General features: G+C 44.6%; 1 protein-coding gene across 1 annotated transcript in view; it reads right to left on the reverse strand.

Annotated features, from left to right (window-relative positions):
* Window positions 1-26,396, reverse strand: part of SCRN1 (secernin 1) — a 70,088-nt gene that overhangs the window by 4,648 nt on the left and 39,044 nt on the right. Inside the window, exons 4-7 of the mRNA XM_039472553.2 lie at window positions 19,373-19,575; window positions 15,477-15,671; window positions 12,276-12,441; window positions 1,627-1,807 (exon numbers count right to left, since the gene is read on the reverse strand). Coding sequence (XP_039328487.1) covers window positions 1,627-1,807; window positions 12,276-12,441; window positions 15,477-15,671; window positions 19,373-19,575 — 745 coding nt within the window. The remainder of the gene's footprint in view (window positions 1-1,626; window positions 1,808-12,275; window positions 12,442-15,476; window positions 15,672-19,372; window positions 19,576-26,396) is intronic.

Genomic DNA, 26,396 nt, shown 5'->3' on the forward strand with positions numbered 1-26,396 from the left:
ACAGTTGCCATGTCTCTCCTCTGTGCACTCTTTTTCTGAGATGGTGAGTTCACTTCTTCCATGAGACTCACTCATTTATGGCAGATGACAGCGAAAGCTTTCATTTGCCCCACCCGTCCCAGCACGGAGAAGCTGCTCTCACCACCCGCCTACCCCTGCTTCATGCAGCGTCATGGGACTTGATGTGAGAGTCATTTCTAGATTTCAAAACCCACCAGCCTCAGCAGCCTCATCTCTGAACACGCAGCCCTTTCTACCTCTTCATCCTAATTAACGAAATATCTACAACACCATACACCAGGCAGTGACAGCTCTCATCTACTTGGGGCTTACGGTCATCCACCAAGAACAGAAGCACTGTCAGGAACTAATGTGGACAGCCCTGGAGAAAACACAGTGTAATGCAGCAGCAGCATTCATGCTTGCAGTTTTCTGGCAGCATTTTTTTTCACGCTGGCAGGGAGAAGAGATGTAAGATAACTGGGCCCTTTACATGTCAAATGGTCACTTCTGTGGAAGAGAAGGGCAAGCTCTTCGACAAGTGAGACAGCCCTTCTCAGAGATGCTTTCTGAATTCACTTGGGTTTATTGCTTGGGTTTCCCTCTTAATATCCTTTCTATATACTCCACCATGTCATATGCAAGAGGCTCACACAGTCAACAGCACCAATTTATACAAAAGGTCTCCCTTTCCTTCAGGCCAACTTGGACTTATTAAAAGTGGTTATATAAATGAGTGGGGAAGCCAATGAGTGTCTAACAAGCATGTTCTTTCTTCCTCTCTTCAGCAAAATATAGGATTGAATTTTATATAAAGTCCATCAGTAGTGGCTGCTGTGGGCACACTGGGCCAAAGGTGTGGAGTTGGGGAGAGCTGCACTTTGAAGGATTATGGTTTCTTTTTTAAAACTAGGACTATGAGGAATATGATGCTTGCAATCCCAGCACTTTGGGAGGCTGAGGCAGGCAGATCACTAGAGCTCAGGAGTTTAAGACCAGCCTGGCCAACGTGGTAAAACCCTGTCTCTACTAAAAATACTAAAAAAATAAAAAAATAAAAAGCCTAGTTATATGAGAATCTTTTCTAAAACTATGTTTGTACTATGGTAAAACATATGTATTGTAAGATAAAATTTACCATTTAAAAACTTTAAAATGTATAGTGCAGTGCATTAAGCTCATTCACAATGTTATGGAACTGGCCATCTCCAGAACTTTTGTGAATAATTATTTTTTTGAAACAACATATGATTGTATCTTTAAATAAAATGTTGCCAGCAAATACAACTTTTTGCCCCCAAAAGTACATAAAGAATTTTACACAGCAGATAATAGTTATCCCTACCATACTGCAAATTCCTATTATTCCTGCATTAACAGTAAACTTAAGTAAGAAACTCAGTCTGCTAAGTTCCAGAATAGCATGAGAAGGAGACGCTTTGTTTTATTTTGTTTCAAGAGACATGGCAGGAAAATTAACACCAACCTTCAAGGAAGGGTCAGGAACCTGGCCTCCAGAAGGAGCCCGACCACACTGCAGAGGAGGGGAGGGTCTAGCTTGTCATTTGCTCCCCTGTCTCCTTCCTTGCAGTCCTCGCCCACTTCCGGGACCCTATGCAAGCTCACCTGGTCACTTTCGATGATGGCGCGTGCCCACTCATGGGCTTTGTACAGCTCATGCCGGCGGTCTGGTTTCTCCTGGAACCGAGGCTCCTTTTTGGCAGGGTCATCGTCCCCAAAACAGGGAGACTGTGTTTTGGGGACAAGCTTTACGTCATCAACAAAGATGAAAGGCTTGAATATGGACCTGGAGAGAAAGGAGAGGCACTTCAGCCAGGCGAAGTTGGGGCGTGGGGGCACCCAGAGACTGTCCTTTTATTCGGCAAATGTTTCTCAAGCCATCTTATGGTGGGTGGTGGTTGGTCAGTGTGGGTGATAGGTGGGTGGGTGCCAAGAGACACACAACTGCATGTTTTAGTAGCTATTTCAGCAAAACTAGCAGCCATTTACAAGCTGCAAATTCCTCGATTTACAGTAAAGAGACATCAAAACAGACTTTCTTTGTTTTGAACCATTTGAGAGGACTCTTTTAGCAATAAAAAGTGAGGCGAACAGGCAGTGTTCTGAGAAAGGGTGCAAGGAGCCATCTAGCTGAGCAGAGAGAAGTTTGCCTTCTTTCTCTACCGTGGTCTGAGAAGCAGCCTCCAGGAAAGAAAGGGCCTTTTGGTTTGGGTTTTAGTTTTTTCTGAAGTTCTACCTTACTGAAAAATCTTTGGACTATCTCTGACAGACCCAAGGAGGGGACAGAGTAAGAAAGATGGCAAAAGAGACCCTGGAAGGTGCATGCCACACGGAAGTCTGGTTGTGTGAGGGAGCTGGCACAGGGCACAGCATTAATAATGGCCCCCCGCTCTCTTTGATTCAGTTCTCTCAGCAGCATGGCTGTTACCTTTGGGAAATGGCTGTACACATGCCTGCATGTGTGTGTGCTTATGCATGTCTAGGACACATCACATCACATCACACACACACACACACACACACACACACGCACATACACACACACAACGGCCACACATATAAACTTCTGTGGCCTGGGATCCCAAGCCAGGCCAACAGGGTGAGGGCCAACCACACCAACTATAACACTGGGGAGGCAGCCTTATCCTCCCCTCACCACATCCAGAGGAAACACTGCTGGATCAGACGGCTGCTCCTGGCAGGCATGGGCACCTCTGGGTCCCAACAATGGCCTGTTTTCAGCCATACCATGAGGCAGCACCTGCAATCACAGTAGGAGAGAAGGAACTCCCCACACGTGCCCCATGTGTATAGGTCAGATTTGTCAGATTTGGACTTTTCTCCTCTCAACAGGTACACTGTGGCCAACCCTGGGTACCTCAAGTGGGTTAGAGGTGAGCTCGGATGTTGATTCCCTCAGCCCTGGGCACCTGGGGCTTAAGGAAGCCAGGGCAGCCTTGCCAATGTGCCACACAGGTATTAATATTTTAACGTATGGACTGGGTGCAGTGGCTCATGCCTATAATCCCAGCACTTTGGGAGGCCGAGGCAGGTGGATCACTTGAGGTCAGGAGTTCGAGACCAGCCTGACCAACATGGTAAAACCCCAATTCTACTAAAAATACAGAAAAAGTAGCTGGATGTGGTGGCATGCTCCTGTAATCCCAGCTACTCAGGAGGCTGAGGTGGGAGAATTGCTGAAACCCAGGAGGCAGAGGTTGCAGTAAGCAGAGATCATGCCATTGCACTCCAGCCTGAGTGACAGAGTGAGACTTCATCTCAAAAACAAAAATTCAGGTATGCCATGACCTGAAAATAAAACAACAACAAAAAAAATTCAGATATGCCATGACCTGAAAAGGACTGGGAGCCAATAACCCCTGCTACTCAATTTCGTCCTTGGACTTGCAGCATCAGTATCAGCTGCAGAACCTCAGGCCCCATCCTGTCCTGCTGAATCACAATCTGCATGTTTAACAAGATCCCTGGGGATTCATAACATAGCCAAGTCTGAAAAGTACTACTACAGACACAGCAGTAATGAGAAACACCCTCTTATGTTAGCTTCCTGATGTTGCCATGGGACAGGAGTCTCAAGTGAGAAAAGACAAACACTGATCACAATATGCAAAATTGGGGGCCAGGCGAATTTAATTTGCGTATTAAAAGCAGTGAGAACTTCATACGCCAAGCTGGTGAACTGAGTGGTACTAGTTGAGGACTCATGTCAGGTACTCTGCTGTTCTCTACAGGTGATGCAAATATAATTGGAGACAGGGCCCATCCCAATCTACTGGGAAGCACGAGGCATGCCAGGCTGCACTCACCTGATCAAAATCAAGCCTGGCCAAGAACCTTCCCTCCGCAGCCAGCATCAAAGGAAGTCCCCCTGCAAAGACGTAGGGGAGCTACCCTTGTATCAAAGGAACACACACTTCTACTTCCTACAGCCCCTTAAAAATAGATGATTGCTCTCTACTGAGTGTTGAATGAATGGCTGTTAAATATGAAAAAGGAATTATTGCAAAACCTAAAACTGTTTAAACCAATTTTGACTACATGAAGTTGAATTCTCTAATTGGTGAGTCAGTTGATTCTGCAAAAGGGCTGCAGATGGAGGGCTCACTGAAAGAGGGCAATGGAGCAGTGGGGAGGAGGAGGGCCAGGAGAGCTCCTGCCTAGCCATCCACAACCAGCTGCCTCCGGGCTACCTCTGGGCTCTGAGAGAACGACTGGCTCACCTCCTACCCTTCAGGACCAGACAGCACTTGGGGTTTCCTGGGAAGTCAGTGCACATCACATCAGCAGCATCAGCCTCTTTGGCTGGCACTTAGAGACCCTTCAGTGGCAGACAGGCCCAGGGCTCCTACCCCGCAGCCCAGAATCAGCTCGGTTCACATCTTCTCAGCTCCAGTGCTCTGCACTGGGCAGCACTGGGCAGAGCCAAGACTCCCACCTGGGCTGCTAGGCTTCACGGTGGGACTGGTGCAGGCTCAACACCTATCAGCCAAGGGAACTGCAACTGCACCCTCCGGCGGAGGCCGCTGAGCAGGCCCCAAGCAATGCTACTTCGTTTAATCCCCACGTCACTCCAAACCCAAATGGGAGTGGTATCTTCACCAGGAAACCCTCCCATTTCACTCCTAAAACCTCAGTGCTTCCCTTTGGGCACATCTCAGGACTCTTCTGACACAGGATCCCTTGGGAGAGCCATGCCAAGAGGAAAGGGGACAGCCTGGCAGCACTGCTGGACTGAGCTACCTCCTGCAGAGCGGGGCAGGGAACTGGGCTGGGACTTGGAATGGGGGTGTGAGTCCCTGCTCTGCCTCTGACTCACTGTGGGCCCATCGTTTTCCCTGTCTAGCTCTCATCTAACTACAGTGATCTCAACAGTCCCTTCCAGCTTCTATTACTAGTTTATTTCTATTTCTATGTCAAGAAGCTTATAAACTTGTGACGCCAGCTTCAGTAAGCTCACGCTAACCACAGTCAGAGTCTTCTGTATCCAGTATAGGATAACTGCATAGTAAAAACTCAGAATGTTCTACGTGATGTGACTTTAAACCCACCCCAAGCTCACTGGAATGGTAATCAGTGAGGGTGTCTGTTGGTTTTTCTAAGAGAACAGACACTGTAAATTTGTCCCTCTCTTCCATCCATTTTAGTTTTAAAAGAATACATCATAAATATGAGGAGATTCCCAAAATATTTTAAAGCACTCAAAGCTCTCCAAAGATGTTTTCAAAGTTTAGTATACTCAACTAATAAAAAATAAAAGCCTAAATATATTGAGGTGGTAAAATGAAGCTTTTTTGAGACTGAATAAATTATATAAATAAATATGGTTATCTTAAAAATAATTACATAAAATATTAACATAAATTATTGCTAATAATTGCAATAATATTAATTAATGTTTGTTTAAACCAGGATGTGGAAATGATCTATAATTGAGGTTTCATCATTTGTGTCTATGTACCCAGAAGAGGGGGCTGGGGGTGACTCAGTGGTTCCCAAATGTTTTGATTTCTTGCCAATCCTTATGGAAAATCACATTTAGAATTCCAAATACATAAGGAGATACTCTGACATTTTCCCACAGGTGAGTCACAGATGGTAGCTTCTTAAATGCTATTTGAATGTATATAAGCCCATTAACAGATACACTCAACTGTCTCCACCACGTAAAATTAGCAGACATACTCAACTGTGTCCAGCCCACCTGACCAGGATGGGGCCCACTTCATCTTGTGCATGGGGTGCCCCAGAGTGTCCCGTGGATGGCTTGGATGTGAAACACAGCTCAAAAGGCTGCAGAAAGCTGATTTTGCCTCTATCCTCAGGGCTGACTCTCAGACTGACCTTCAGAAAAGTCACCAAACCCTGGGTTGGGAATTTGCCCCCGTCACTCAGCCTTCTGTGGTGTGGTGCAACAGTAATACAAGATGATGGGGCCAAAAGGACAAAGTGCTTCCAACGGCAAGGCACAGCCCAGCAGCCAGTTTGTGAGGAGGTTCAAAGCTGGCTGAGCTACTTTAAAGGGCCCTTGTGAGGGACAGCTAAACCAATGAGACCATGAGCAACACTAAAGGAAGCCGCCCTCCAGCCTTCAGCTCCCGCGGAAACAAATCTAAGGGCTGAGACACACAGTCCCATGACACGATGCACAGCGTGGGCATCCAAGCTCCGTCGCAGAGATCTGCAGAATTTTAGCCTTGAGTGACAATTTGAGGCACAGCCAAGAAACATACTCCACTGGACACACCGCTGCCTCATCTGTCCATTTTTCCCTCTAAAGCCTTGTGAGGGATGCAGCATGCCAATGCAAAACACTGTTTTCCAATCATTTGTTCTCCCTTTTTGGAAGAACAGCAATATTATCATGAAAATCTCTAACATTTTATAGCACAGCATAATTCTCAAAGCATCTGCATTCAATTCTCATGGTACTCTTATTCATTCATTCATTCAGCAAACATGTGTTGAGGCCTGGCCGAGTGCCAGATAACCCAGGTACTAGGTATACAGTAGTGAACAAGGCAGGGCAAACATTTCTGTCCCATTTTACATATGAGATGACTGAGGCTCACAGAAGCTAAGTGCTTTGTCCAAAATCACACTCCTCATAAGTGGCATATCTAGAAGTAAATTCAGATCTAAATGCAAGGTCAGTTTTCCCCACTACCTCTCACTCTTAGATTCTTCTGTTAGGTTTTTCATACACCTCGTACTACTGCAGAAAAATAAATATTTCTTGTGCTATAGGATTTAGAATTTAATGTCCGTGGCTAGCCAAACAATGCTGTCCTCAAACATGGCTCTGCTCTTGCTGGAGATGCAGAAACTCTCCCAAGCAACAAACCAGGCTGATCCTGTGACCGGGAGTTCCTGGCAAACCTACTGAGGAGAGTTAGGCACAGGAAGGACAATACAAAGGCCCCTGTTCAGAGGAAGCTGCTCAACTTGGACTGATCTGAAATAAACCTGCAATACTAAGTTTCTCTCAAAAATGCAGGTACCCCTCAGAGAGGTTCATCTACGTTTCATTCCAGCTTTACTCTGAGCCACTTTAACCATAGAGTCAAAGTCACACCTGGCTCCCATATACACCATCTATGTGCCCATAAAAATTAAAACAAACAAACAAAAAAACCCTTTAAAGTTACACCTGGCTGAGAGCAGAACTAATCCACGAGGGTAATTTCCATTTTAAAGGGAAAGAGACCCAGTACTTTTGAAGCACTGGACAGCCTTAAGGATGGTGAGCTGGATCCAGCGGCTCTGGTAGGTTTTAAGAAGTCAAACGTGTAGGGCAGAGAGAGGAGGGGACTGGTGTTGGAAGAATTCAGAACGAAATTGGAGGCATGGGCACCATGTTGCCTAGAGCCCTCGGCTCTGTGTCTAGCTATGCAGGCTGTGCCCTACGTGCCTCCAGAGGCTACATGAGTCATGCTGACCAAGGCTTATAATGTCCGCTCCAGTAACAAAAAGCTATTTCTGGCATTTGAATTATCTAGATGGTAATGTCTTGGCCAAGCCAATTTAGCCTCTCAAGATTAGTACACTGTCCCAGCACTTTGGGAGGCCAAGGCGGGCAGATCACCTGAGGTCAGGAGTTCGAGACCAGCCTGGCCATCTTGGTGAAACCCCATCTCTACTAAAAATAAAAAATCAGTGAGGAGTGTTGGCATGCACCTGTAGTCCCAGCTACTTGGGAGGCTGAGGCAGGAGAATTGCTTGAACCTGGAAGGTGGAGGTTGCAGTGAGCCAAGATCCCACCACTGCACTCCAGCCTGGGCAGAGTGAGACTCCATCTCAAAAAATAAAAAATAGAAAGATTAGTACACTAGGAAAAGAAGAGCAGGAAACAAAGAAAACACACACACATGCAGAAAAGTAGGTGGAGGGGAATGTCTCTGGTATCTCCCCAGCACTCTGCCACTAGTTAAAGTAGGTCAGACACCCTTTTTTCCTGTAACTTCTTCTTCGTTCTCTCCCTGTTCTGGTTTACCCATCCCATATCTTGAGTATTTTATTTATTTATTCATTTATTTATATATATATATATATATATATATATATATATATATTTTTTTTTTTTTTTTGAGACAAAGTCTCACTCTGTCACCCAGCCTGGAGTGCAGTGGCACAATCTCAACCCACTGCAACTTTCGCCTCCCAGGTTCAAGTGATTCCCCTCTGTCAGCCTCCAGAGTAGCTGGGAGTACAGATGCACACCACCACATCCAGCTAATTTTTGTATTTTTTCTAGTAGAGACTGGGTTGTGCCATTTTGGCCAGGCTGGTCTTAAACTCCTGACCTAAAGCGATCCATCCACCTTGGCCTCCCAAAGTGCTCAGATTACAGGCGTGAGCTGCCACACCTGGCCTATATCTTGAGTATTTATTTGTGTATTTTTCTGGATTTGGGGACCTCTTAGTGGTTTACTGGCCTAAAAACTATATCTCTGAAAAAAATAAGTCGAGATTTATAGCATTTGCCAATTTCTGTAGTGTAAATACGCCCATTGTGGTCCCTTTCAAGCTGCCAATGACATCACCAAACGTGGAGTAGGAAGAGAGGCTCTCTTTACAATCCATGGCTCGAGCACCCTGTAAGACTCCGAATTTTACGCTGTCCCACAATGCTAAGGTGCCTCTCTATTCCTCGCCCCTCCAAGTCTTCACAACTATGAAGTTTTAACAAGTGTTGGCTTCCTAGGAAACGGTTTCCAAAGGTCAGAACCAGGACACTAAAGCCAATCAGTGTCACTCTCTGAATGACTGTGGCACACACTGACTCTGCAGAATGTTGATGCAATTTGCCTTCTCAACACCATTAAGTGAAGAACTTTTGTATCTCCCTCAAGCATTCAAACTCCGACTTTAGCATCTCCTTCTGTCTCTTAACCTTACACGGTACCTAGCACGTGGTAGGAGGGAGGGAGGGGGGGAGGGGAAAAGAGGATGTGAGCACAAGTTACTTCAAGGATAAGATCCATAATTAATACAGTGAGCAAAGGACAGAGAAGTGCCCAGTCAGGCAGAACAACAGTAAGATCAAGTCCTTCAGTTTTCACATTGACTGGGCGGGATAAAGACTGAAGTGCTGCTCTTTGATCATGATCTTTTCCAAGTCCGTAGCTATGAAACAATTTCTAATATTTTAGCATTAACAGAAGCCAAAATCTCCCTAATTTTCTTGCCTGAAAATCCAAGAAAAGGTAACTATGTTTCCTGCTGACAAAATACAATACATCGAGCACGCCCAATTACAGAGAAACACTGAAATGCTGAATCGGAAGACTAACAACCTATGACAGTTGTACAGGCACAGGAGGAAATGCAGCTCGTTTAACCATGCAAGATAACCATGAATGTCTCCTGGAAGGGTCTTAATCTTCTGTAATACAAGGTCTTTTCAATTAATTTAACCATGAATAATTTTCTTTTAAAAGCACTTAAAATTTTTCATTTTAACCAGGCGTCCCCAAACTACGGCCCGTGGGCCCCCTGAGGCCATTTATCCGGCCCCCCGCTGCACTTCAGGAAGGGGCACCTCTTTCACTGGTGGTCAGCGAGAGGAGCACAGTATGTGGTGGCCCTCCAACTGTCTGAGGGACGGTGAACTGGTCCCCTGTGTAAAAAGTTTGCGGACGCCTGATTTTAACTATCAGAAGGCTATTTCCCAGCCATTTTTATAACTGGATTAGGCCGTGTCCTTCAGCCTAGGAAGTGGAGTTCTTTTACATTGGTGTCCTGGCCTCACAAGGCCCCAGCTCCTGAGCACACTTAGAGCCCGTATCTGAGACACCAGGGACAACAGGAGTTGGTTCAGTTCAACCCACTCTTTGAACAGCTCCTAGGCCCTAAAAAGCCATGCCCAAATACTTTCGCAGAGCATTCCAGACACTTGAAAATAGAATTCTAAATGTGCATATGTACCCTTGTCAGCCAGCACAGTCCTCACAAGGGGCTACTGAGCCACCAGCATTAGGGGAGTAAGCTAGGTCACAATCCAGGAGGTGGGAGGCCCAGACACAAGGGGAAGGCGGAGCCCGAAATCCAGTGGGCCAAAAAGTGGGTGGAAGGTAAGGCAGTGGAACCAGGGCTTCAGAACTGGGAGATAAATCAAGGGAACAGCAACTGGACTCAAACAGGAGGAGCATCCTGAGAGGCTGTCTGGAGTGGTGTAGAGAAGCTGACCCTCACTGTTATGAGAGGTACTGAGCTTATTTTGCAGAGGGCTGGGGGTAGAGGAGCAATGGACACCTGATGACCAGCATTATCTGTAGGAGGATGTATGGCTCTAACCTGTTGTCATGTGGTTTCGTGACTCTCTGCCTTTGCATGTGCTGTCCTCTCCACCTGGAGTGTTGTTCCTGCTTTTTACCTAACGAACCCCGACTCTTCCCACAATGCCAGTGCTCAAGAGCTCCTTCCTCTGTGAGGTTTTCCCCTTCATCATCTCATTTGTGCCACCTCTTTCCTTGCACACACTTCATCCATGCTATACAACAAATACAATATTTGGTACACAGTAGGTGCTTAGTGTTTGTAGAATGAATGAGTGAATGAAAAACTAAGAATAGCTAATACGGAGTTCTACAGTCAGGTCCTGTTAGAAAGATCTACTGAGGCCAGGCGCAGTGGCTCATGTCTGTAAGGCTCATGCCTCCCCAGCACTTTGGGGAGGCCAAGGTGGGTGGATCACGAGGTCAGGAGTTCAAGACCAGCCTGGCCAAGATGGTGAAACCCCATATCTACTAAAAATATAAAAATTAGCTAGGTGTGGTGGCACGGCACCTATAATCCCAGCTACTTGGGAGGCTGAGGCAGTGAACTGTAAACCGGGGAGGCAGAAGTTGCAGTGAGCCGAGATCATACCACGGCACTCCAGCCTAGGCGACACAGCAAGACCCTGTCTCAAAAAAAAAAAAGGAAAGAAAGATCTATTGATACTGGTAGTAGTTTAAAAACTAAGGCCAAAGGGTCACAATAGGTGCTTCACTTTTCCCCTGAGTCATCTAAGAATCAGTCCCTAGCTAGATGCAATCACTGTCTTATATCCCCGAAAGGAGAATAAATATTTTCAGCTGCAAAAGGAATGAAATTTAATACCAGCAAATACCCTGGAAGCAGATTCAAACGTTTAACAGCTGACATTCAGACACTGATAATGACGTTCAGCCAATGGAACACCCAAAAAAACACCAGAGAACCTACTGGAATGGGCAGCCTTATAGAGCCTTCCAGGCTGAGGATCAGGCTTACCTGACAGACTCCTAGGTCCACCTCAAAGATTGTGATACAATAGGTTTGAGTCAAGGAACTTATATTTTTCAAAAACTTCTCCCAGTGATTCTAGCAATGAAGAGATTTAGAAACCACTGGATGGCTGGTTCTAAGCTACCAATGATAGGATTCCTGATATATGTGACAGAATGTAATTGGGGAGAGGGGCTTCTGTCTGTCTGGGAGATCAGAGATCATATTCATAAATAATCATGAAATCTACTATGTACTGACTTGGGTTATTTCATATAATCCTCCCAACAAGCCTATAAAAGTACAGGCTGGTATTATCCCCATTGTACAAATACAGAAATTGAAGCTTAGAGAGGTGAAATCACTTATTCAACTACTGTGTGACAGAGGTCAGATTCCAAATCCTGGCAGGTCATTCTAGAGGCTGTGTCTCCATCCCTGTGTAATGTTGCCTCTTTGCTCAAGTACATGGGCAGAAAGCAACCCCCTAAAACACAGTATCTTCAAGAAGGGACCAGTACACTTGAAGCTGCTTCAAATCTGTATTGCCTCTGAACTGTTTTATTTTCTAACTCACAGGAACTGGTTGTTTTGATAAGTCATGGGCATTCCCATGTTTCTCTGTCTCGCTCTGTTTTGTTCATCTCTGAAGCACTCATGTACCACACAATGCTTGGCCCACGACATATATTCAGTAAATATTTGATATTAGGTTGGTGCAAAAGTAATGGATGGTAAGGACCACAATTACTTTTGAACCAACCTAATCAATTTAAAAGAACTACTGGATTCCCTGATTGTCATAAATACTATGTGACTAAAACCGAGGAATTTATTTCATCAAAGCCCTTGGTGCTACACTGCCCACACTGAGGCTGACTGAAAACGTGCCTTTGCTGTCCAAGGGGAGCACATGGTCAGGCACTTACGACGCACTTGCTGAATGAGCTTTCAAGGCAAGCACACACGTTCTGCCTAAGACAAACCTGGAGGGATCGGGGGTCCCAGTGAAGTAGTGAATGCATGGAGAGCTCCTATTCTGCGGCAGGACAGACACTCCGCTGGCCGTGGTGAGAAAAGACTCAGAGTCTATGCACACTCCACTGGCTTTGTCCCGTAAGGTGTTCATCATAGTCTGCACTGTGATGCTTTCTGCAAAAACACAGAAGAGACACAGATGGAAAGAGCAGATAGAACACAAAACTGTTCCTTCGTTCTCTTTTTAATAATGAAAACTCTGAAATTATATCTTGGAATGTAACTACCAAATTACAGATTTTATTTCCCCACTTCCCTCGTGACTATGTGTGGCCATGTGATAAATGGCGATCAATAGGAGGTAAGCAGAAACCAGGTGTGCAACTCCTCATCACACCTATTAAAAAGGTTATATTTGCCTTTTGTTTTTCTTTTCTCCCTTCCTGTCAACGAGGAGATGCCAACAAGTCAACCACAAATGGAATTCCTGTGTTGAGTCACCAAAACCAGCCCTGGAATGACCATATATACCTGAACTATAACATGGGAGAGAAATAACCTACTATTTTTTTAAGACACATTAATTTGGAGTGTCTTTATTACAGCATCCAGCTGTACCTCAATCAGTACAACAACTCAATAGATATCCACAAGAAAGTATGTGCAATCTACCCACATGCCACCAAGCTCACTCCCATAAACTCTTGCTGGTCAGAGTCAATACCCTATTTGGAGAATGTCCTCTCTGTGGCGGGAAATACATGCACAGAGAGGCATTTAGAATAATAAGAGCCATTAGGACTGTTGGCTGTGACCACAGATAAATGGATAAACAAATCCTTGATTACATGAGATCCCACTTCTACATCTTCCCCCAGGTTATAATTTGTTAAAATACTATCTCAGTCTGTGTTCACGACAATGGAACTGAAGCATCACATGGGGAGAAGGTTTGTTAGCACATTTACATCCTCTTCATAAAGCTCCATTTACATGTCATACTAGAATTATTAACAACAAATCATTGATTGCTTCAGTTGTCCAGTGTTCAGATGTCCTCATTGTCTCATAAATAAGCCTATTGATTTGAATCGGAATCAATCAGAATTGGAAACATCTCTGTCTCCTGTTTTTTCCCCTTGCATCTTTTCTTTTTCTTTTTTTGAGATGAAGTCTTGTCCTGTCACCCACGCTGGAGTGCAATGGCGTGGTCTTGGCTCACTGCAACCTCCACCTCAGCCTCCTGGTTCAAGTGATTCTCCCACCTCAGCCTCCCCAGTAGTTGGGACTACAGGCATGCACCACCACGCTCAGTAGAGATGGGGTTTCACCATGTTGGCCAGGCTGCTCTAGAACTCCTGACCTCAGTGATCCACCCTCCAAAGCCTCCCAAAATGCTGGGATTGCAGGTGTGAGCCACTGTGGCCACTCAGCTTGCATCTTAGTTGTCAGAGTCATCTTTCCTGCAGCTTCTCATAGTGTAAGTTTTGCAGATGGCATCCTCATGGCATTATTACATTAAATAATGTATGTGTTCTTCTGTCCTCTGTATTCCTGTAAATTAGCAGCTAGACCTAAAGCCTTTATCAGATTTAGAGTTGATGTTTTGGCAACACTATTTAATATCTTTCATTAAGTTAGTTTTTTTAAATTAAAAAAACTTAGATTTTTTTTAAAGCTTCCATTTAAAAGTGAACATTTTCTTACCTTCCTACCCAGAATATATTACATAAGTACTGTAGCAAAAGTCCTAGTGTCTGTCTAGATTAACAGTCAGGAAACATTTTCCTTCCTTTTTGCTTTTTTAAAGAGACAGGGTCTCCCTCTGTCACCCAGGCTGGAGTGTGGTGGTGCAATCATAGCTCACTGCAATCATAGCAGCCCTGAACTCCTGGGCTTAAGAAATCTTCCCACCTCAGCCCCCTGAATAGCTGAAACTATAGGTGCACCTCACCACATCTGCCTAATTCTTTTATTTATTTAGAGATGAGGTCTTGCTAAGTTACCCAGGCTGATCTTGATCTCAACTCCTAGCCTCAGGTGATCCCAAAGTGCTGTGATTATAGACATGCACCTGGCCTGACAGCAAATATTTTAGGTTTAGAGGCCATACAATTTCTGTTGAAACTTTACTGTTGCACCTGCTCAACTCTGCCATTTTAGTGAGAAAGCAGCCCCAAACAATACATAAATGGGTGTGGCTACATTCCAATAAAATTTTATTTTCAAAACAGGCAGCTACCAACAGATCATAGTTTGCTGACCCCTAAATGATCCAAAACTTTGACTTAAAAATACATACATCAACAAATATAGAATGACCATTGTGGGCTTTTTGGAAGGATTTCCATATAGGCACAAAAGTAAGGAGGTGTCTAGCCACCACATATACCTAAATACGGATTCTAATTAACTTAATAACTAGGAGCTGCGTGTAGTGGCTCAAGCCTGTAATCCCAGTACTTTGGGAGGCCAAGGTGGGCTGCCCAGGAGTTCCAGACCAGCCTGGGCAACAAAATGAGAGACATGTGCCACCCTGTCTCTACAAAAAAAAAAAAAAATTAGCCAGACATGGTGGCACATGCTTGTAGTCCTAGCTACTGGGACGACAGCGGGGGGGGGGGGGGGGGTGTGGAGGGGCGGGGCAGCTGAGGGAGGATCACTTGAGTTCAGGAGGTAGAGGCTGCAATGAGCCGAGACTATGCCAACACACTTCAGCCTAAGCAACAGAGTGAGACCCTGTCTCAAAATTTAAACAAATAAATAAGTTAGTAACTAGCTGGCAGACAGACTGGCAACAATTCAAATCAGCAAGTGTCCATGGAACAAAAAACTATGCTGCCATCACAAGGGGACCCTAAGATGAGTAAAAGACAACACCTCTGCCCTCAAGGCCCAGTAGGCTGATGGGGCAGGAGAAGATGAGTCATATGTATAACATACATATAAGGAAGGCTGCAGTAAGTATTACAAGACATCAGGATGACATCAGAGATGAAAGGGAATAACATGGGTAGGAGCAGGAAACCTCCAGGGATGAGGAAGCAGCATGTAAAAATAAACGAAAGTTGTTTTCTTGCCTACACATCAGGGACTTTTAGCACAAGTAGATCTTTATTTTTGTTCACCCTTATAAGTTCAGACAAGTTCTCAGAAACAGCTGCAAGAGAAAGGGTATGAGAAGAATCGTGAGGGAGAGACTAACTCACCTTCTTGTTTCTCTAAGCTGTCTTTGCCAGCGCAGCAGCCTAGATGATCCTCAGCTGGAGAAAAGACTTCGGAAAAATTGAACTCGTCCTCTCCCGTCCACCAACCTTGGCTCTGAGCATAACTCCTGAGTTCCGGATGCTCTGCGTCCATCTTAGTGGTGAGCGAAAGCCGATTGCAAATGCACCTGACTCCCTCTGCAGAGAATGCAAAACTCTATTAGTTAAAAAGATACTTATAGAGACTTGCTCAAGAAATGGAAATGTATAGGGAATCCTTCCTCTGAAACACTGACTTTAACTACAGGGTGGAATCAATTTAATTTCTGAAGAGAGAGACAATCCTTAAATCTCTTTCTAGGAGACCTCCAAAAACGGTTGACCAGTCTTGACCGGGCATTATCACATTTTAATTAAGCAACAGTCACTTTACCCATCTTAAAAGCATAATCAAAAGGAAATATGTAAGACTCTTTATTTTGACTACATAAGCCCCAAGCATTCATTACTTAAACACACAAAAAAGGGACAGGTGCTTTGAAAGAGGTACTGAGTTAACAAGACTTAGCAATCTCTCAGAGTCCTCTAAAGCAATGCTCTATCACATTTACAAAAAGCCCCCTCCCCCGTCTGATTTCTTTTCGCCTGGAAAAACACTTTACACCCCCACTCCTCGCCCAAATATATATGGTTTTTAAAAAAATACAAATTGAATACTTCATTCAACATTTTTTCAGGTATCAACATTTAGAAAAGCATAGTGGCAATGATAATGAATCATTTTAGAATAATGGAACATATTCATGAACATACGTATGTCTGGGTATGTGTGTGAGTGTATGAGATAAAGTGTGTGTGTGTGTGTGTGTGTGTGTGTGTGTGTGTGTGTGAAAGATTTATGGGAGGCCGGGCGCAGTGGCTCACGCCTGTAATCCCAGCACTCTGGGAGGCTGAGGTGGGCGAATCACCTGAGGTCAGGAGTTTGAGGCCAGCCTGACCAACATGGAGAAATCCTGTCTCTACCAAGTAAAGTACAAAAAATTAGCCAGATCTGGTGGTGCATGTCTGTAATCCCAGCTACTCGGGAGGCTGAGACAGAAGAATCGCTTGAACCTGGGAGGCAGAGGCTGCAGTGAGCCAAGGCCCTGTCACTGCACTCCAGGCTGGGTGATGAGAGCGAAACTCTGTCTCAAAAAAAAAAAAGAAAAGAAAAATCTATGGGAAATTTTTTCTAATAAAAATAGAAGAACTAAATACATCTAGAATCAGAAATGTCTGCATTCTGAGTACATTCCATTTTGATGAATGAGGACTTAGACCAGAAACTCTTCTACCAGCTGGCAGGCTTGCTATATCTTCTTCAAAGCCTGAGCTGCAAATGCACACAGGACAACTCAGCCTTCCAGCTTCAAGATGCTGTCTAGAGCACAAACACTAGGAAGTTATCAGCGCTAGCTTAAAAGGGCCACTCCTACTTGCTGCTTCCAGGGAGCATGCTGATCTTCCAAATTCTTGTAGAATGAAGTGAGAGAAAGAATCTAAACTACAAGCTACAGGAAAGCCTTCACTGCCTGAAAACCCGTTCCTAGAAGCGGGAACAGTGCTGGACTGAGTTCTTTCAGCATGTTTTGCTTCACTAGTTTTCACTTCCAAAATAAGCATTCCTGGCTGGTGGGCATTGGCCCTTTGTCATTTATCTTTTCAGAGAGCACCATAAAAGTACAATTATAAACAATTAAAAATAAAAACCAGTTTTGGCCTAAACAAGTGATTTTGGCATCATTCATACTATGCTATTAAAAAAATACTCTTGTAAGCCACTCTACGGATATTAGTTTCCAAGAGGGCAGATTTATAGTAGACATTTGCTTTCAAGAATGTTAGCATTTGGAAGATGGAGTGCATTAAATCTTATGCAATCCATCACACGGCTGCTGGGATCAGACAACACAAAATCAATGAGTCCAAGAAATGGCTGGTGTTCCTTTTTATGTAAATATTTAGTGAAAGGCAGCATTCATTTTGTGTAGATAATTTTTTTAAGCTACATCTTGAAGAGACACTCAGCTTTTGAAATTCAGTCATAGATCAAAAAGTATTAGGTTCAACTTAAAAGCAATATGAGGCCGGGCGCAGTGGCTCAGGCCTGTAATCCCAGCACTTTGGGAGGCCGAGGCGGGTGGATCACGAGGTCGAGAGATCGAGACCAACCATGGTCAACATGGTGAAACCCCGTCTCTACTAAAAATACAAAAAATTAGCTGGGCATGGTGGTGCGTGCCTATAATCCCAGCTATTCAGGAGGCTGAGGCAGGAGAACTGCCTGAGCCCAGGAGGTGGAGGTTGCGGTGAGCCGAGATCGCGCCATTGCACTCCAGCCTGGGTAACAAGAGCGAAACTCAGTCTCAAAAAAAAAAAAAAAAAAGCAATATGATTGCTTTGAACAATGGATCACTAGCCCTCTTGATGGAACCATTCAATAGTAAGACTTCGTCTTAGGAGGGCTTTATATAAAGGAGTTTAAGCTCCTGCATTGCGGGAGAGTTGGAGACCTGGTGGGCTGCACTGCACTGGCTGCCTTAATTCTAGAAATACTGGAAGAACTGGGCAAGGAGGCACACACCCTGGTGGGTGGGCACATGCTGGGCTTATGAGGCAGAGAAACTCTCCATGATTACTAATGGACACCACTAGACCATTCTGCACCCTAGGAAGAAGACACCCCCGCCTCCAGACAGACACAACCTTCATACAGCTTGGCCAGGAAGCCACAGTCTAGATTTCATTGCCTCACTGGGGTAATTTTGTATACAGTACAACGTACCCATCATCCAGAGAAGCCCTGATCACTGGACTAACTCTGTCCATGGGAAACGGGCTTCATTTCCATCTACTGTGATAGATCTTCTGCTTCTAACTCAGGTCAAATTTGGTTCAATTTACCCCTAAGATAGGGATGGCAAACAAGTTTCATCCCCAACATCATTTTGGATTACTTGGAAGAGATGTCCTGGTAAGTTTAGTTAAGAAAAATACATAGGCCAAGAATAGGTTCAACAAAAGAAAAGTGTCGTGATCTACTCCTCTGCCATTAGCAGAAAAGAGAAGAATGACAGTGCACACGCCTGCCATGTGTTCACCACTCAGTCCCAAGTTGGTGCCGGGGCCAATTCCCTCTTAGATGAGATCCCAGAATGCCCTTTAAGCCATTCTGGGATTTCATCCTGTCCAGAAAACGAGGATGCTGAGGCAGGGATATAAGACTACCACTCCCACCCCTAACACTTCCTTCCTCAGGGCTGTGTTAGAAGCAAGAGGCTGCAGGGGCCACAGAGCAGCAATTTTATGAGCACTAAATCCTTCTGGGTGGATCAACTAGTCCTCTGCTCTTCTGGGAACACTGTGTCACTGTGAGAAAAATGAACTTCACTCACAGAAATGCCAGAGTGGCATACACTGGTGCTCATGCAGATCTCAGCTCCTATTTTAGAGGAACATGCCAAGCACAAAGATCTCCAGGGTTGGGGGTGATGAGGGGTTACTGTACAGTGAAGGGATTTGTTGGCCTGTTACACAAGAACAGTCACCATTCTTGTGGCCAATTAATAGAGTTATGGTTTAAGTCACGGAATTCCTGGTAGTCAAAATCAGGCTCTTCCCAGAAAGCAAACAGAAAATACAAAATGTGAGAAGAGTGCTTCACCCCAGGTTCAGGAGACTCCAGGTTCTCTTCCTGGAGGGGCCCAGAAATAAGAGGCATGTCAAAGCACTACAGTCCCACACAGAGAGGACCTGCAGTGGCAGTGTCTTTCCTCCAGGTCTGACGCTGTACATGCAGGCCACCCCACCTCTGTGGCCTTCCCTGTCCTCAAAACTCTCCACCATCCGCACCCGCTCACCTGTGACTTTCTCGGCAGCCCAGTACTTTCCCACGGTCTCGAGCACCCAGGCTTCATCACGATCCACAATCAGATATGCACTTTGGAAGCTGTGGCAGGAGTTTGCATCTTCATAGTAATTCCCACCTTGTCCATGCTCTTCCAACAAGGAGACAATGACATCTAAGGCTTCTTTAGCTGTTTCCGCTCTTTCTAAACCAAGCCTGCAGAAAGGAAACCAGAAGCATACTTCAGTCATTTATACCACAGAATTGTTACAGAGTAACCAAAGATTGGGCAAAGCTGAGTTATGAAGCATGCCAACATACATAAACATGTTAAGTATGCAGACCAGTAAGCAAAATGGTTAACTGCACTGTTAATCTCACGTTTGGTTAAAAAAAACATATGGGTGGACAGGTGCAGTGGCTCATGCCTATAATCCTAGCACTCTGGGAATGGCAGGAGGATCTCTGGAGCTCAGTAGTTCAAGACCAGCCTGGGCAACATAACAAGACCTCTTCCTCAAAAAAACTTTTTTTTAATTAGCCAGGCATGTTGGCACACACTGGCAGTCTCAGCTACTTAGAAGACTGAGTCAGTAAGACTGCCTAAGTCTAGCAGGTTGAGGCTACAATGAGCTGTGATCAGGGCACTGCACTCCAGTTTGGGCAACAGAGTGAGACCCTGAAAAAAAGAAAGAATGAATGAATGAATGAATGAATGAGGCAGGGGGAAGGGAGGGAGGGAGGGACAGAGAAAGAGAGAAAGAAAAAGAAGAGAGACAAGCATTCCTATACACCAGTAATAAGACTTCAAGAGAGCCAAATCAAGAACGAACTGCCATTCACAATTGCTACAAAGAGAATAAAGTACCTAGGAATACAACTAACAAGGAACATAAAGGACCTCTTCAAGGAGAACTATAAGCCATTGCTCAACGAAATAAGAGAGGATACAAACAGATGGAGAAACATTCCATGTTCATGGTTAGGAAGAATCAACATCGTGAAAATGGCCATACTGCCCAAAGTAATTTACAGATTCAACGCTATTCCCATCAAGCTACCAATGACCTTCTTCACAGAACTGGAGAAAAACACCTTAAACTTCATATGGAACCAAAAGAGAGCCCGCATAGCCAAGTCAATTCTAAGCAAAAAGAACAAAGCAGGAGGCATCACACTACCGGACTTCAAACTATACTACAAGGCTACAGTAATCAAAACAGCATGGTACTGGTACCAAAACAGAGATATAGACCAATGGAACAGAACAGAGGTCTCAGAGGAAATACAACATACCCACAACCATCTGATCTTCGACAAACCTGACAAAAACAAGCAATGGGGAAAGGACTCCCTGTTTAATAAATGGTGTTGGGAAAACTGGCTAGCTATGTGCAGAAAGCAGAAACAGGACCCCTTCCTGACACCTTACACCAAAATTAACTCCAGATGGATTAAAGACTTAAACATCAGACCTAATACCATAAAAACCTTAGAAGAAAATCTAGGCAAAACCATTCAGGACATAGGTGTAGGCAAGGACTTCATGACCAAAACGCCAAAAGCAATGGCAACAAAAGCCAAAATAGACAAATGGGACCTAATCAAACTCCACAGCTTCTGCACGGCAAAAGAAACAGTCAGTAGAGTGAATCGGCAACCAACAGAATGGGAAAAAATTTTTGCAGTCTACCCATCTGACAAGGGGCTGATATCCAGAATTTACAAAGAACTAAAGCAGATCTACAAGAAAAAAACAAACAAGCCCATTCAAAAATGGGCAAAGGATATGAACAGATACTTTACAAAAGAAGACATACAGGAGGCCAACAAACATATGAAAAAATGCTCATCATCACTGGTCATCAGAGAAATGCAAATCAAAACCACATTGAGATACCATCTCACACCAGTTAGAATGGCGATCATTAAAAAATCGGGAAACAACAGATGCTGGAGAGGATGTGGAGAAATAGGAACACTTTTACACTGTTGGTGGGAATGTAAATTAGTTCAACCATTGTGGAAGACAGTGTGGCGATTCCTCAAGGACCTAAAAATAGAAATCCCATTTGACCCAGCAATTCCATTACTGGGTGTATATTCAAAGGATTATAAATCATTCTACTACAAGGACACGTGCACACGAATGTTCATTGCAGCACTGTTTACAATAGCAAAGACCTGGAACCAACCCAAATGCCCAACGATGATAGACTGGATAGGGAAAATGTGGTACATATACACCATGGAATATTATGCAGCCATCAAAAACGATGAGTTCACGTCCTTTGTAGGGACATGGATGAACCTGGAAACCATCATTCTCAGCAAACTGACACAAGAGCAGAAAATCAAACACCTTATATTCTCGCTCATAGGCGGGTGTTGAACAATGAGAACACATGGACACAGGGAGGGGAGCACTACACACTGGGGTCTGTTGGGGGGAAATGGGGGAGGGGCGCGGGGGTGGGGAGGTGGGAAGAGATAGCATGGGGAGAAATGACAGATACAGGTGAGGGGACGGAAGGCAGCAAAGCACACTGCCATGTGTGTACCTATGCAACAATCTTGCATGTTCATCACATGTACCCCAAAACCTAAAATGCAATAAAAAAAAATAAAAAATTAAAAAAAAAATAGAAAAAAAAAAAAAGAAGAGAGAGAGAAGAGAAAAAGAGAAAGAAAGAAAAAGAAAAGGAAAGAAAGGAGGGAAGGAGGGAGGGAGGGAAGGAAGACAGAACGAAGGAAGGAAGGAAGGAGGGAGGAAAAAATCCTAGGGATCTGTTCTGTCTTTGGTCATTTCCCTTCCACACAGAAGAGTCAGGAACCCGGTGGCTTCTTTCTCTTCGAAGGCACTTGTCTTCCTCTCTTCTGACTGTCTCCCACAGAGCTGGCCGGCTCAGCTCTAGCCCTTACAAAACCACCTCTGTGGCATGTACTCCCTCCTGACTCTAACTTGAGCAAAAGAAAATCAAGGCCCAGTCTGGCCTTGATCTCTGTTATTCCACACCAGGTATTTTACTTGCTTATTAGAAGTATTCAAACGCCAGACATTATCCTCTGTCCAGAGAGAACACTGTCCTCTGTCTCTGTCTCAGAGATTTTATTAGGAATAGGCAGCTGGTTGGGACATAATCAGCCTTTTTCTACATATATCTCCTCCTACCTATCAACCTACATCTATTGGTATAGCTTACAGCTTCATTTATCAAAAGAATATGCATTACCTTTGAAGTGAGACATCCATCTCCCCCTAGCCTTTCCAATTAATAAACCCTTTAAAGACGGCACTGATATGGTTTGGCCGTGTCCTCAACCAAATCTCAGTATCTCCAGAATGCTCACATGTGAGAGGGACCCAAAAGGAGGTAACTGAATCATGGGGGCCAGTCTTTCCCATGCTATTCTCGTGATAGCGAAAAAACCCCACAAAAACTGATGGGTTTATCAGGGGTTCCCGCTTTTGCTTCTTCCTCATTTTCTCTTGCATGGTACTGCCCCCTGTGTAACCTTGGGTAGGTTATATATTTTGAACTTCGGTTTTATGTCATCTATGAAATGAATGCCCACGTCATTGAGTTGCTGTAAGAATAGGTTTATGAGATAACATCCATGAAAATGCACAGTGCTAGTGCTTGGGACCAGGAAAGTGGTCAGTCAATTTCGGAAGGTAGAGAACACTGTGGCAGAGAAACTTATGACTCAGAGATAAATGGACCCAGCTTCTGGTTCTGGCTCTGCTGCTCACTGGCATTATGATCTTAAGTCATGGGAGCTTTTCAAACCTTGAGTCTTCTCATCTTCAGAGTGAAAACAATACTACCTCCCTCTCTGGCTACTGTGAAAGAGGACAACACATGCCATGTACTCAGGAAGTGTCCATTTATTCATCTGTTCATTCAAATTATAATTCAAGTGGCAGGAACACAGGCGTCTTAGAACAGGGGCAATGGCACTACCACGATGGTGGTACAAGCCAGTTCTTGGTGAATTTTCAACGTGAGAAGTAGTAACTATTCGAATTTATCCAATTTGATGCTTCCTAAAGGGATATTTCACAGTGCTGCCAGGGAGAAGAAAAGATAATACAACTAATCTTTAGGCTTATTCTTATAACAGGCTTATTTTTATGTCAAATGATTACATGACAATTCATTTGACATTTCTCATTTTAAGCTGATACAGGAAGATTTGGTTACAAGGCAGTGGTTTACAAAGCTGAACCCTAAAACTTTAGGAGAATGAGAAAAGAATAAACCCATTAGAAGATTGAATTCATCTGTCTTTTCCTTTGGTCAATGTCATCTCCAAAGAGAAGGAACAGAAGCAGGCACTCATCTTATCTTGAGGATCCGGAACAAACAAAGGTGCTGTGAGTGCCTCTTGGAACCTCAAGCTGTGAACACTCAAACGCCTCCTTCCTCCTTTCCACAGGTCCTTGGTGGCCCCCTGATCACAGTGCCTCATACAGACATTCCAGGCAGAATCCTGTTCCCAGGGCCTTTGCAGGGCCCCATTTTGACCAGGCAAACATGTGCTAGGATCATGTGAGTATCTAACCTAGCCAGGTGTAACAGCGCCATCTTCAGAGCTTGTGACTTGTGTTTTTTGATTTCCAGTGCACTCTCCTGATGTTCTTTCTGCCTGTTTCCATTCCACACTGAGGCTCTGGCATTTGCACTTGCCATCCCATGCTGATGTCCAATGGCAGAGTCCACAGCAGGACCTCAGCACTATCGACAGACCCAATTCTGATTTCATTCTCCTATCCCTTGTGCCAGGATCGTGGGTCAGAGATACCCCTTTGTCCCACCTGATCACTCCCACCTGGTATTCCTACCATGAGACAAGGACAGGACCAACTGCTCCATAGTACAAGGGCCATGAAAAACACCAGGGTTACACACTCACCCTCTGCAACTGAGAAATGCAGATGAATCCCGTGTCACTGGGTGCAGAAGAGATGCCAGAGAGACCTGGGGCAGCAAAAGTCACCTGATATCCACAGGCCTATTTTAAAGCCATCCCCAGCAGTCTCACCTCCTACATGGGGCAGATTCATAGGATATTCCAGAAGAGGGCAGTGCTCTTCTGGCCCCATGCCTAATTAATTTCACATTGGCTGCTACCCCTCCACATGGGCAGGACTGGGACAGGGAAAAGGAAGAAATTCAATGGGCCAAGATTACAGTCCCACTATAACACCTATCTTCTGTTCAGTTCAAATCCTTCCAAAGTGTGTGCTTTGTCCAGCTTGTTCTGGGTCTGGGAATTAGATGCTCCTGAATTCAATTCCTACTTTTGTGGGAAAATCTTTCCTTGAGAGCCCATGACCTTCTCACAGGTGTGTGAAGCTCACCTTGCCCATTCCTGTAAAGTTAACACATCTCACTTAGAAAGATGAGTAACACCTGTACTTCCCCTGCTTCAAGCCCCTTTGTTTAGAAGTTCTGCTTATCTTTTCAACATCTGTGCCTCTGTGGATTAGGGGATCCCTGTCCCTTTCTATCCCAAATCAGGTAAAACTAGATTTGCCACGGATATGTAATCATTGCCTTGGGAAAAGTAATAAAAATAGGCAACACTGCCCCCTTAGAGGGATGGGCCTGGTATTCTTACAGGACTCAGGTGCAAATAATCTTCTCTTGTCCCCACAATCAAGCAGTCTGCAAGGCCCTTCTGGGGTCAGGACCTTTTGGAAACTAGAAGTTCCCAGTCCAGCCAGAGGGCTAGAAGCAGGAAAGTAATGCTATGAAGTGAATGTTTCTACCCCTGATTTCCCCAAAAATTCGTATGTTAAGCCTCATCCCCAGTGTGATGGTATGGTATGTGGGGCCTTTGGAAGGTGATGAGGTCATGGGGAGGGGAGGCACCATGATGGGATTAATGCCCTTAAAAGAAGAGACACTACAACGTGTCCTCTTTCTCCATCCTCCTCAAAGCATGTATTACAATAGTGTTCAGGAAATAGTAACTCTGATTACACAGGTTCTTTCCTCCTACAAACAGTGACTGAGCCTCCTTTTAAATCACCTGTGAGACCTCACATTCACCAACAACCTAGAGACAAACTACAGACCTTTCCAAATTTTCACATTGGTCTTTTGTCAAGGACTTCTGTGATTTTTTAACATGCTGAAGGTCTGTTGGAACGTGTTCAGAATTATAAGATGTTCTGAAAAACTGGAATTGACTAGGTTTTAGTGCCACTGTTAAACACAAATGGGAGTAGCAAAAGTCAGTGTGCAGGAAAAAAAGAATAAAGTAATTATGCAAAGGGAAGAAGACGCATGAAACTGCAAGAATGCGGCGATCTGCTGGAGCCAGCTGCTACCAGCTTGGAGAGCAGATGGTTAAGTTTCAGGGATTTTGAGCCAGTTGTGAAACTGTTGGTAGCTTTAAACCGATAATGATGGGAGTATTTACACCATGGAAATTGAAAAAGGACTCAAACAGGGTTGCCCCTTCCCTCCACCAGGCTGGTTATTAAACATTTATCAGCATACCACTGACTAATGGGTTCCAAACACTTCCTAGTTCTCATCCATGTTGAGGCCCAGAAGCATTATCTTGTCTGACGGAACTTGGATTATAAGTGGCACCCTCATATTTAGAAAATAAATTCCCCTTTCTTTCCTTCCTTTTTTTTTTTTCTTGAGACAGGGTCTTGTTCTGTGACCCAGGCTGGAGTGCAGTGGCATGATCTCAGCTCACTGCAACCTCCACCACCTGGGTTCAAGCAATTTTCCCACCTCAGCCTCCACTGTAGCTGGGACCATGGGCATGGGCCACCATACCTGGTTAATTTTGTATATTTTGTAGATACAGGGTTTTACCATGCTGACCAGGCTGGTCTTGAACTCCTGGGCTCAAGCAATCCTCCTACCTTGGCCTCCCAGAGTGCTGGGATTACAGGGCATAAGCCACCATGCCAGGCCCTTTTTTTCCCTTCTTTCAGACAGGGTCTTGATCTGTTGCCTAGGCTGCAGTGCAATAGTGCAATCATGGTTCACTGCAACCCCAACCTCTTG

Source organism: Saimiri boliviensis, chromosome 10, assembly GCF_048565385.1.
Source record: "Saimiri boliviensis isolate mSaiBol1 chromosome 10, mSaiBol1.pri, whole genome shotgun sequence".
Taxonomy (NCBI): domain Eukaryota; kingdom Metazoa; phylum Chordata; class Mammalia; order Primates; family Cebidae; genus Saimiri; species Saimiri boliviensis.